Here is a 14,482-nt window from a genome sequence, read left to right as displayed (position 1 = left end):
CATTCCTGCATGCAAAAAAAATGAACATAAAAATGATCTGATGAGGACATCAACGATGATGATGATGAACAACAAATTTTGCCAAAACTTTCTAAATATAATTTGTAGGTCATACTAATAAATTTTAATGATTTATTTAATGTAAGTCATAGTGTACAACATATGATGTTTATTGCTTTAGAGATGACTTGATTTATGACTTATGATATATCACAAGGTCTGCTGCTAGGAAAACACTTACTCATGTTTGATTTATATGGTGACTTGACTTGCTAGAAATAATAAACAAATCTCAAATCACATCCTGCTGGCTGCAAGAGCGTGTTTTGCTTTTTTATTTACATTGTTTTGGAATTAATTGTGCATTACCTTGTAGCTTGTGAAGGTGCATGACTGGGTGGTTAGAACATCAGGCTCACAAACATGAGGTATTGAGTTCGATTTCTGGACCAGGTTGTGTGTTGTGTTCTTGAGCAAGACACTTAATTTCAGATTGTTCCAGTTCACTCCACCGTAGAAATGAGTTGCAGTGTCACTGGTGTCAAGCGGCATCAGCCTTTGCCTTTCCCTTGAATAACATCAGTGACATGGAGAACGGAGGCTGGTATACATGGACAACTGCTAGTCTTTCATAAACAACCTTACCTGGACTTGTGCTTTCGAGGGTAACTTTCTAGATTTTGTTGATATGATTATTTACTTTTACAATGACATTGGTGGGTAAGTGTAAGAGGCTAGATCTGGTTTGTTTTGAATGAATATAAAACAGGTAGAATATTTGGACCTGTTGCGGCTGGTTTAAATGTTAAAGAAAAAAAATGAAGACCATATTAAATAACATAACCTGAGATAAACTATATCAGAAAAGGTTGGAGGGTCATGGCTAGAATGCCTTTCATCATAAATCTGGTCAATCAGGATGTGCCTGGTGCTCAACATCAATAAAATCTTGAGCAGACATATAACTCTGAGACGGCTGACTAAAATCACATGACCAGCTGACTAAAATCACATGACCAGCTGACTAAAATCACATGACCAGCTGACTAAAATCACATGACCAGCTGACTAAAATCACATGACAAGTTGCCATGTCATGTTTCTTTCTCTTCAGTTCCATATGACACCGACTGTCGTACAGTGTTTTATTGACTTGTATTGAGTGCAATTTGAAAGGCATTCCAGCTGTGACCATCCTGTTTGTTTTTAGATTTTATTCAGGCTGAGTGTACATAGGATTACTTTATTTGATGTATTTCTCCTTTTAAAGATAGTGAGGGATATTTGGCTGCAATTTCTTGGCTAGTGGCAAGGAACCTTTCCAGTATTGGAGCAGACTGCAAATACATTAGAACCTTTAGGTAGGAGGCTCATCTGTACTAAAAAAAAAAGTGGGGGAGGGTATCTTTTATTTTACTTAACTCATTAATCCTTTAATATTTAAACTGACCATGTCAGGCTCAAATATTCTATCTGTTTTATGCTTAAACTGACCAGATCCGGCCTCTCACGCTTATCCTATAATGTCATTCTTAAAATAAACAATCATGTCATCAAAATATCAAAGCTAGAAGATAATGGATGACAAATTCAAAATAATGTGAATAAATAAACATTAGATTCGGGAGAATAATCTGAATACTAGCGTTGGTTTTGAATTTAGGCATAAGGCCCGCTATGTTGGTGGAGGGCAAGTTGATTACTTTGACCCTACGGCTACCCCCCCACCAAAAAGTATGAAAGATTAAGTCAAACATACCTGGGTAGGTTCTAGAGGCCAGTTTGCACACATAACAGGTATTTTATTTTGGTGGCAAGATATGAGAGTTGAAACGCTGAAGGATTAAATTATTGATTTAGTCTTAAAGCTTAAACCCTTTTGCTATCGTTGGAATGGATATAAATATCGTATCTTAGTGGCTTTGTCTGATCATGTCGTATGGGATACACAACAGTAGTCTGAACATGCCATGGACCGTGTGTGTGTGTGTATGACAGAAGATGTTTGTGTGAAGTCTGCTTTAATGTCACTACAGCTATTACATGTATGGCTATCACCACACCTCCACAATCCTCCAGGTAAGCTGCAACAAAGTGTTTTCAGCAGTTGATTTATGTGTCTGCATGTGTGTGTGTGTACGTGTTTATACATGGAGGCGCAATGGCCCAGTGGTTAGGGCAGCGGACTTGCGGTCATAGGATCGCGGTTTCGATTCCCGGACCGGGCGTTGTGAGTGTTTATTGAGCGAAAACACCTAAAGCTCCATGAGGTATATACATACATATATGTGTGTGTGTCTATATATTTATATACATATATATATATATGGCGTTAGGAAGGGCATCCAGCCGTAGAAACTCTGCCAAATCAGATTGGAGCCTGGTGTAGCCATCTGGTTTCACCAGTCCTCAGTCAAATCGTCCAACCCATGCTAGCATGGAAAGCGGACGTTAAACGACGACGATGATGATGATATATATATATATATATATATATATATATATATATATATATATATATATATATATATATATATATATATATATATATATATATAGAGAGAGAGAGAGAGAGAGAGAGAGAGAGAGAGATGTTCTGTAAATTTATAATTTTCTTTTTTTTTTATCTGGAAGTATCCCACACTTTTCCCATTTTCATGAGACCACTTATGTAATTTCTGTACATATATTTTGAAAAAGCTATTATAGGAAACATGGCCAGGGAAGAAAGGAAACCTGCAATTCTCACAGTAGTTCAATGAATTTTAGGCAGAGCATTTATGTCTTTATTTCCAATGTTTCATGAGAGTGCATTTCCTTACATATTGTTAATAATCTATTTTGTTGGGTTATTCACATATATAAACCATAAAATGTCACATTGAATGAAGCAATACATAAGTTCATGCCACGTTTTCTCATGTTTTGTGTGTGTGTATGCATATATATATATATATATATATTTGTAAAGAATAAAAAGTTTTTTGAATGGTACAACAATGCACTATATATACAAAAAATGGACTATGTACTTGTTGTAATTTAGTTATCTATAGTCCAATGATATTTCGGAATACAATCCCTTCTTCAGATCTTCTTAGTTGCTGGGTAATTTTTTACAAAAGAGTGCCTTGGCAGAATCGTACTCCCACGGAAGTTGGATGTCCACACCCTTGCAGATAATGTGGTGGGAGTGCTTTTTATGAAAGTAATTTTAGAAATTTATGAAATTCAGACACTCACCCACTTCCTTCCTTACGGACCAATTTAATCCAATTCTTCTTCTTTTTTTTTTTGTACTACTGTTTGTAGAGAATTAATAATAATCATACACCCTTCCTATGAGATAAATAGAATTACCTAGTCACTATAAGTAAAGAGAAGGATGAGAGCTATGAGAGTATGTGTTAGACAATCAGAGATAATCGTGTCTTTACTGGTTTTACTAAGTATGCTGTATACCGAAATGATGTTATAGCAATCCAGCATTTTAAGGATATAACAGTGGCAACAAGGAATTAATAAACTCGACTAGGATAGGAACAACTCACGAGGAATTAATAAACTCAACAAGAATTTAAATAACTCACAATGAATTAATAAACTTGATATGCAGTTTTCATAGACAAGAATTAACATCTCACTCTCAAATAAAGAATGGAATAGTTAAAAATTTGTTGTTTTGGAAATTCCTAAAATAACATAATGCTAATTGTTTATTATGTTCAAAATAGCTACAACTAAACAATTCTAATTGATTATTGCTGTATTACCTTTCAGTTTGAAGTCGTTTTTTGTCTTGAAAACTGGAATTTTTTCTCTTGATTTGATTCGACTCCTAATGAAACCATCTTGACTGTTCTCACTACAAACATTAGACAATGCTTCTATCACAAGTTTTACACATCTCTCCACCACTTGGGTGTGGCATGATAATTTTCCCAGTTGCATCAAATGCCACTGTTGAATGAAGGTATCAATTTCTTCATTGGAAAATACCTTTGTTAGAGATGGTTGAGTAACACTAATGTCCTGCCAATTAATTATGTCCATATCGTTTGAGACAGCAGAGTTTAGGGTAGGAATTTTGAAAGGTCACACAGATTTCCCTTTATGCTGTGTTCAAGCCTGCTTTATGTGCCTCCATGTTAGTTCTTCAATGTTGTTCCATTCATCGTTTATCATGGCCAGTAAAATATTTTCTGGGTGCGCGAAGCAAGCATTCCATTGTATAACTGGAAGTACAATGTCTTGTACTGCTTGATCCATTTCTCTCAAAGACTCAATCATCTCAAACACATTTTGAGCCCCATTTTTCAAGGAAGAGTTGCATTTAATTGTGAACCACATTGGCGCATAAACTTCCATTAATTTCATCACGTTAGAAGGATTCTCGGAGGCAACATAGCTGAAGAGCTGAAGGCGAAATAAAGAACGTAATGTGGAACATGGTGCAAGTAACAGATAAAAGATAAGATTTGTGTGTGTGTGTGTTGGACAGGTCAGCATGGAATAAGTTGTTGTTTCGACTTGCTCTTCTCTTAAACAGGTCAGTGACCTGTGTTTCACTTGCACATTTAATTTTGGCATTGTTTCCACAGCTGGATGCTTTTTCATAATGGTTGAAGTTGCATTTGTTTTTTATTAAGCAAAACATTTCATTCATTCCTTCACTTACATAATCATAACATAACACACCAGAGGATGACATCACTGTTTATACTATACTACGTGTATGTTTGCGTTATGTATTTATATATGTATATGTATCATCATCATCATCATCATCGTTTAACGTCCGCTTTCCATGCTAGCATGGGTTGGACGATTTGACTGAGGACTGGTGAAGCCGGATGGCAACACCAGGCTCCAGTCCGATTTATATATATATATATATATATATATATATATATATATATATATATATATATAATCGATTAACATGCTGGCATGGGTTGCACAGTTTGACTATCTATATATATATATATATATATATATATATATACACACACATACACAGACACATATATAAATATGCACATATATACATTTTTTTTTTGTAGTTTCAGCTCAGAGCTGTGGCCATGCTGGAGCACTGCTGTTTTGCTACCCTATTTTTACTGAGATCCTTCTCTAATATGTGGCACTTGGTGAAGAACGGAGTTTGATGCAGCTACCCTCATTTGCACCTCATGCCATGAGGTAGATTCATTTGGGACTCTCAGCAGAAAGAGGTCCAGCCTTGATTTAAAAACGCCTACATCTACTTTGTACAGGTTCCCCAGGCTCTTTGGGAGAATATTAAAAAGCTGTCATTATCTTCAAGGAATGCAATTAGTTTCTTCCTGACAATGCGCTCCATGACTTTGCTGACATGAGAAGTTAGAGAGACAGGTCTATAATTCTTAGCATCTGCTCTGCTACCTCCCTTTTGGATAGGGCATATAATGCCTTCCTTTAACTTTTTTGGCAAGTCTCCCTATTGTGAGGAAGCTCTGGAAGAGAATCTGAAGTGGTCTGGCTAGAGCCCCTTTGAATTTCTTTAGGAGGATTTCTAGGAATCCATCAGGGCTTGTTGATGAGTTTGTGCTCATCTCATCAATGGATGATATCACATCAGTTTCCTCTATGTTGATGCTGTCAATAATTGCCATTTTGTTGTGTAGATCTGTGGAGCCAAAGAACTCATCAGGCATAACAACTTGCAAGTGTCCTCGGAAAGTGGGGGGGGGGGTGAAAGTAATCTTGTATTGCACGTTCAGTATTTCACTGATCGTCTGGGGGTATGCAATCGGTGAGCCATTTTCTTCAAGTAGTGGCACTGTTTTGTACCATACTGAAGCAGATTCTTTTGCATATCTATAGAAGGTTTTAGGGTTTGGATGTATGTGTTTTCAAATCAAAACTGGATCTCTACCTGTCGAGAGTCCCAGATGAACCTGCCTCACGACAGGAGGAGCAAATAAGGGTAGTGACATCAAACTCCCTTATTCACCAAATGCCACATATCAGAGGAGGCTCTCAATAATAACAGTGTAGCAAACCGGCAGTACCCCAATATGGTGACAGCTTTGTGCGGAAACTGGTAAAACAAAAAATACTTTCTGGCATGTTCTCAGCACATGAAACTAATAGTAACACATAAGATCATATATTGTGTTTATCAAATAATATATATATGTATGTATCAGAATAAGACTAACATTGAGCCAAGCATGTTTACTAGAGTTTTCCTTATGGTTTATTCCATTTTCCATTGTATTTTTACTGTTTCTTGATTTTTCTTCTTTCATGTCTCAGGGAAAACTGGTATGGAATGTTATATTCTTGGGCAGACAGCAAGAAAAAGTCAAATCTGATGTTGTCATTGTTTGAACCTGGTAAGTTGGCATGCATACATAGTCATAAAGGAATTTATATTTATTTGTATATATAGATATGGTGGTGCAAACAGAAAAAACAGAGCTCAAAATATGAGTATTTGTATATTATTATTAATATTTAGCAGAAGCAACTATATGGCGTTTTGAGCAAATATCTGTATCTTCTATAATAGCCTTGGGCTGACTAGTCCTGCAAAGCCATTCTTCATTGAGTTCATAGAGTTCATACTTGAACCTCACAAATGAGAGAACAATGAATAGGGGTAATCCTTTACAGCTGTTTCTGGGGCTGGTGTTTGGTGCTCAGTTCTTATCTGTGAAGAATTACTATGAATCACTTTCCTGAGTTTCCTGCTTTTCTGATTAATTACATATTTTTATTCTGACTTCTTATCGGTCAGTAGTCAAGGTCTCGAAAATGGATTCTCTTGTTGTGAACAACATGAGATGCACCATTTTGAGCGTGGCCATTGCCAGTACCGCCTGACTGGCTCCCGTAGGATTTTCGAGTGAGATCGTTGCCAGTGCCCCTGGACTGGCTCTTGTGCGGGTGGCACATAAAAGACACCATTTCGAGCGTGGCCGTTTTCGTGCGGGTGACACGTAAAAGCACCCACTACACTCTCTGAGTGGTTGGCGTTAGGAAGGGCATCCAGCTGTAGAAACTCTGCCAAATTAGATTGGAGCCTGGTGTTGCCATCCGGTTTCACCAGTCCTCAGTCAAATCGTCCAACCCATGCTAGCATGGAACGTGGACGTTAAACGATGATGATGATGATGATGATATATATATATATATATACATACACACACACACACACATACATACATATACATACATGCATATATATATCTATATATATATATATATATATATATATATATATATATATATATATACATATATATATATATATATGTGTATGTATGTAAGTATATGTATATTTATATGTATATCATCATCATCATCATCATCATTTAACGTCCGCTTTCCATGCTAGCATGGGTTGGACGATTTGACTGAGGACTGGTGAAACCGGATGGCAACACCAGGCTCCAATCTAATTTGGCAGAGTTTCTACAGCTGGATGCCCTTCCTAACACCAACCACTCAGAGAGTGTAGTGGGTGGTTTTACGTGTCACCTGCACGAAAACGGCCACGCTCGAAATGGTGTCTTTTATGTGCCACCCGCACAAGCCAGTCCAGGGGCACTGGCAACGATCTCACTCGAAAATCCTACGGGAGCCAGTCAGGCGGGTACTGGCAACGGCCACGCTCAAAATGGTGCATCTCATGTGCCACCCGCACAAGAGCCAGTCCAGGGGCACTGGCAACGATCTTACTTGGCTTGCCGGGTCTTCTCACGCACAGCACATTTCCAAAGGTCTCGGTCAGTAGTCAAGGTCTCGAAAATGGATTCTCTTGTTGTGAACAACAAATGAGGGTTCAGTAAAATAAAACGTTGATCATGTTCTATGAACACGAGTGTGTGTATGAGTGGCTGTGTCGTAAGTAGCTTGTTTATGAACCACATAGTTCCGGGTTCAGTCCCACTGCGTGGCACCATGGGCGAGTGTCTAGCCATGGCCAATGCCAGTACCCTCTGGCTGACTCCCATGCCAGTAGCACATAAAAAGCACCATCTGAACATGATCAATGCCAGTACTCCCTGACTGGCCCCTGTGCTGGTGGCACGTAAAAATCACTATCCAAACGTGATCAATGCCAGGGCCACCTGACTGGCTCCTGTGCCAGTGGCACATAAAAGCACCCACTACACTCTCGGAGTGGTTGGCATTAGGAAGGGCATCCATCTGTAGAAAAATTGCCAGATCAGATTAGAACCTGGTGCAGCCACTGGCTCTCCAGACCTCAGTCAAACCGTCCATCCCATACCAGGATGGAAAACAGATGTTAAACGATGATGGTGATGATAATTTTAAACATTCGTACTTACTAAATTACATCCTTGATTTAGTAATTGATTTACATCCTGGTTGAATAATAAATAGGGCACATTTATTTCTGTGCGTAATACTGGACTTGGTAAGTGAGGTACTTCATCTAGTAATTTTTTTTTCAAGTCCTTTTCCTAGAATAACTTGCACACTCTCAATTACAAGAGTGTATGACTAGTGACTAGTGTAGTGAAACAAAAGCATTCCAGATGTCAACTGAAGTTAGAATGGCATGTATGGGTCTTTTTCGTTTGTTTGCGTGTGTTTTTTCTTATTTCTTCCATGTGGATCTTTAGATATTGTTGGCATAGAAAATCCCTTAAAATACAGGATGATCGTGGCTGGAATGCTTTTACTTATATGTCTGCTCAATCTGAGTGAATCTGGAGTAGTGGATCTCAACCAGGGTCTATATGTGTCTTAGGTGTCTCACCGAGGAGGTTTTATAACACCAAAACATGTCTGGAGTTTTCCTTATTCTTACCAAACCAAAGACCAGACAACCCCATTTAATTTTCACTGAGCTCTTTCCTTTGCCTTTCATGACAAGACCAATCATTATCACCAGTGACTTGGCCTTTCATTATGGATGTAATTTCATCATCATCATCAATATCATCATTGTTTCCCATGCTCACATGGATTGAACAGTTTACATGAGGCATATACAGCTGGATGCCTTTCCTGTTGCCACCCCCCCACCTGTTTCCAAATAAGGTAATATTTCCTGACAGCCAGATATGTTCACACAGAATATTCAAAAAGAATGACTGCTTGTATGAGAGTGACACTCCCAACTATCACTTGATGTCAAGACAAGGAGAGACACACACACACACACACACACACACACACACACACACACACACACACACACACACACACACACACACACACAAACACACACACACACACACACACATACACACACACACACAAACACACACACACACACACACACACGCCCATGTCTGACTTGTTTCAGTTTCTATCTACCAAATGTACTCACAAGACTTTGGTTGATCTGATGTTATTGTAGAAGACACTTTTGATGTTTCACTGGGTTTTTTGTTTGTGCAAAGTGTGAAATGTTGTCCTTCTCTAATGTGAGAGAGTTTTGTGATAATGGTAATGATGACGTGAAAAGTGACTCTGGATTTTTCCCACCACCGTCATTAATAGGAGTTGGGTCATATCAATAGCAAGTGTTACCAACATCACCACCACAAGCATCACTAGCACCACCACCACCACCACCACCACCACTGCCACCACAAGCATCATTAGCACCACCACCACCACAAGCATCACTTGTGGTGTATTATACACCTGCAGTGCATTGATGACACTACTATGGAAGTCTTCCCAATTAAGCACAAGTTCTCCTGCTGTCTCATCATTCTTGCCCAACAAGCCCTTGACATTGTCCATCCATTGCATTGTGGAGGCATGTGATTTAGTGGTTAGGGTGTCGGACTCATGATCTTGACATTGTGGTTTCAATTCCTGGACTGGGCAACACATTACGTCCTTGAGCAAAACACTTCATTTCACATTGCTCCAGTCCACTCAGCTGGCGTTGGGAATGCTAGCAGATATGAGCAGTTTTAAGATGAAGTATGGCAAAGGAGAGAGATTATGAAGCAGGGGATAGTTGGATGCCTATGGGAAGGGATGCTAATGAGAATGATGGATGGAAGTAGGGGAAATGGCTGTAACTGGTAGAATAAAGAATTAGGGGACGTTATATGTGCCTTGAAGCAATGGGGATGGGTAGGGAGGTGAGATGTGGAGCATGCTTGACAGGTCATTAATAATGACACATCATACAATGTACTCTCTGTTGTACAAACACACTGAATGGTCATGGCTGGACTGTCTTTAATAAGAGGTCTACTTGATCATGATTGATATGTGTCTAATTGTGAGCCAACAAAGATGCTAAGTGGTCACTCAACCAGCTAGATATAGCAGTCAAATTTCCTTCAGATCATACCCTACTGTCTTAAGTAAGGAAGCAGTACATTAGATATTGTTGTCATAGATATTGTGCAAGATGGGCATGACTAGAATGTCTCAGACCAAAGGACTGTCCAAGCAGGGCTGATCTGGAGCTGAACAACAATTACAACATGAACGAACCACGCCAAAATGCTAATAATTATTGCATTCAACATTTCTTTGACATTTACAGCTCACATGAATTATAGAAGAAAGCACCACACTCGGACCACATGAAAAGAAACACCACCATTTATATTCTAATAACATGTCACCGTTATTATGGATTATGTCAGACTTGTCTGCAGTGACATAATCATAACAAATTGCCACAAACTACGAAATATAGGTTACATCATCACGTTGTGGCAACAGCTGCAACTGTTGCTGACAATGCTGTTGTTTATGGATATTTTTTGACAGAAATAATTTTATGTACCATCACCACCACCACCTCAGTCATTCTAATTTCTGGTATGGACGTGTGTTAGAGATTTCACTGAGAAGGTTTAATAAGATAAACAAGACATGTCTAAGGTTTTCTACTTCTTTACCAAACCAAAGATTAGACAATCCTGTTCAATTTTAAATTAAATTTTCAATTTGAATATCACAGGATTCTCTCTTTTGCCTTTTTTGACAAAGACTTGCCATTAACATCATTGACATAACCTTTCCATTGATCAAAATTTCTTTTTGGGTTCACTCCATTGTGTCAGCCTATATTTAATCATATGTTCTTTACGTGGAAGGCTTCCCTGGCAGATTTTCTAATATTGATAATTTTATTTTAGTCTGTTTCTCTGAAGCCAGGTCTCTAGTAGTAGTAGTTGTTGTAGTAGTAGTAGTAGTTGTTGTAGTAGTAGTAATTGTTGTAGTAGTAGCAGCGGCGAGCTGGCAGAATCGTTAGCACGCCGGGCGAAATGCTTAGCTGTACTTTGTCTGCCGTTATGTTCTGAGTTCAAATTCCGCCGAGGTCGACTTTGCCTTTCATCCTTTCGGGGTCGATAAATTAAGTACCAGTTACGCACTGGGATCGATGTAATCGACTTAATTCCTTTGTTTGTCCCCTCTATGTTTAGCCCCTTGTGGGCAATAAAGAAATAAGTAGCAGTAGTAGTAGTAGTAGTAGTAGTAGTAGTATAACAAAACCATTAATTCAGTCGAGTTAAGGAGGCATGGTGTCCTTGCTACAGTCTTTCTATTTTACTCCACTCCAAAAGGCAAACAGATTACTCAGCAGAAAGATAACAGACTGGTAAACTCATGGTGGTTTACATCAGCAAAAATTACATAATAAAGCTCAGGAATTTAGATCAGTTTGTATGTTGCAGGGAGAAAAGGAATGTAAGACTTTGGGATTATCACTTTATCTGAGAGAGAGAGAGAGAGACTGGAAAGGTTTTGTTTGTCTTTCTTTGATAAAAAGACAGTTCTCAAAAAACGTCAGATCCTATTTTATTTGCTATCATGGCATAATTACACATTCAAGAATTACTTTATTTGGTTTGACTGAACTAAGTCAGCTGATGTATCTGAGAAAGAAAACGAAAATATTTGTCATTCTTCTACTTCTACTTCTTCCATCACTACCACTATCCCCTAACAATCACCACTACGACCACTTTACATCTACCTAATTATACAGTTTAGGATTCAGTTGTTAGACATGTAAGAAATCTATTCAACATTTAAAAGAATTGAGGATTTGATGAAGGAAAAGTGGAAAGATAAAAAGTGGTGAATGTGGTTTATTCGTGAATTTTAACTAAAGTGAATCATTGATTCAGGAAGTTTTTTTTTTTTAACTTTGTAGTGGACCCTGCCAAATGAGGGGCTATTTCTCATGTAGCCCACTTCTCAAAAAAAAGGTTGTCTATGCTCACTGCATTAGTTCTACTGTATTGGGAATATTATTACAAATCAATGTAAGACGGTGGATTGGTAGAATCATTAGAGCTTCAGGAGAAAATACCTTACAGTAATTTGTTCTAGCTCCTTAGATTCTGAGTTCAAATCCCAATGAGGTTACTTTTTCCTTTCATTTTTTTGGATGGTGCTCCCTCTAAGTGGCCATGTAGAGGCTTCTTTCCTTGTTGGAGAAGGAATCATAACACAGACTGTATTCCAGGTCCAAATACTCACAACAAAATGAATACTGTTAAAGGAACCCGTAGTCTAGATAATAGTAATGGTGTTTAATTGGGCGGTGGTTTAGGTTTGTTGTGCAAAAACATACGTTGTTGCTGTCCTTGGTACAGTATGAACAAGTTTTGCCCTCAGTTTTCACCCCATGTCAACAAAACAACTATAAAGTTTTCTCGGATTTTGTGGTTTTGTAATTGTGAGGCGTATCAAAGAGAAACCATGACTCATGAACAGCTCAAGTTATGACCCCCCCCCCCCACCAAATGAGCACTCACTCAACATGCAAGAAATAGCAGCCAAATATCACTTAAATCAAACCCCTAAAAACATCTTGAACACTTTTGATAATAGATTTGTTTGGTTGAGGTAGACCAGCTTTACTTTTTATCTTGCCAGGGGTTATATATTATTTTACCTGTTTCAGTCATTTGACTGCGGCCATGCTGGGGCACTGCCTCGAAGAATTTTAGTCAAATGAATCAACCCCAGTACTTTTTATTTTTTAAGCCTGGTATTTATTTTATCATTCTCTTTTTCTGAACCACTAAGCATAAACACTGGTTGTCAAGCAGTGGTGGGGGACAAACACACACACACATATATACAACAGGCTTCTTTCTGTTTCCATCTACCAAATCCACTCACAACGCTTTGGTCAGCCCAAGTCTATAGTAGAAGACACTAGCCCAAGGTATCATACAGTGGGACTGAACCCAGAACCATGTGGTTTGGAAGCAAGCTTTTTACCACACACCCACTTCTGCACCTAGTTGGCTATTTCCTCCCTGAGATTTAAGTTGCTGTGTCTATGTTAGAAATCAGTTATAGAAACAAGCATAGTTGTATGAAGTTCACAGTCTTGGGAATCGGTGTACCATAACTCATACAGGTGCCTTTTCCCATAGCTTTGGGTCAAACCAAGATTTGCAAATGAAACTGAGTAGAAAGCAGTTCTACAGAAGTCCATTGGATGAGACTGTTTCTTGGTTGGTAGACTCAACATGTCCAGTTTAGCTCTACCTACTTTGCTCTGTTGCAGACATTTTCTATAGGCCTCCAGTCTTGGATATCAAGTTTTACCCAACCTTTCCCACTAATTTGTAAAACCCTGTAGAAAGGATGTCTTCATTATTGTTCCTTTTCTGAGTAATCCACAGAAAATTTGTTCTGCATATTTTTCTCCGTAGCTGCAAGGAAGCTTAATGTATAATGCTTAATGATTAGTGTAGAAGTTCTCTTTGTGATTGTGAGATTCTGAATTTGATACCCTGTTCTTGTGCATGAAATTAGGTAGACAGGATCTACCTTTTAACATAACCTGCCAGGTGGATTCTGTTACAGTCATACTCATTCAGCTTGAGTATCGTGTTACAAGCACATGTTTCTGGGGAATATTCAGAGAATAAGGAGTTCAATTGATTGAACAACGAAATGAAAACCAGATGGACCCATTACATTAGGATATATACACAGCATGCAAGGAAGATATAATAACTACATTGTTGTATATAAACAATTGAACTTTGCTCTGGCTGGTCTTAATTACTTGATAGTTTGTTTTGTATATGGAATTTTATCTCCTTATTTTTTAGTGGATCTTAAATCACCAAACAAGATCTTTATTTATGTAATAGTAGTTGGGATTATAACATTGGTGGTGGTGTTGTTAGTGTCACTGTTGTTATTGCTGTTTAGTTTCTAGTGAGCTCTGACCTAACATATGACAAAAGACATTCCCACTCCAGCTGTGAGCATAATGTCTTTTCTTATAGCTATGACTGCATTCTGCAACATAACATTCATTCTTGTTGAGACAGGCTTGGTTGCTATTTCTAACAGGTCAAGTGACCTATAAGATCTAGCCTCCTTCATTATAATATAGTGAAAATTTAGTATTGTTGTTAGTGTTGATGCTGTTGGTGTCGATAGTGTTTTAGCTGCCAGAGCAGGCCTGATCAGGCAAACTTATGATCAATTGTATTTACAGCTG

The 14,482-nt window shown here is 38.2% G+C and overlaps 1 protein-coding gene across 2 annotated transcripts in view; it reads left to right on the top strand.

Moving 5' to 3' along the window:
- LOC106870817 (integrator complex subunit 14) overlaps positions 1–14,482 on the top strand; it is a 63,871-nt gene that overhangs the window by 28,781 nt on the left and 20,608 nt on the right. For both annotated transcript variants that reach the window (XM_089363937.1, XM_014917037.3), the window contains exon 7: positions 6,301–6,380. In XM_089363937.1, coding sequence (XP_089220063.1) covers positions 6,301–6,380 — 80 coding nt within the window. The remainder of the gene's footprint in view (positions 1–6,300; positions 6,381–14,482) is intronic.

Source organism: Octopus bimaculoides, chromosome 15 (assembly GCF_046866305.1).
Source record: "Octopus bimaculoides isolate indiv1 chromosome 15, ASM4686630v1, whole genome shotgun sequence".
NCBI lineage: Eukaryota > Metazoa > Mollusca > Cephalopoda > Octopoda > Octopodidae > Octopus > Octopus bimaculoides.
The sequence above is the reverse complement of the archived record's forward strand: the minus strand, read 5'-3'. Positions and strand labels throughout refer to the sequence as shown.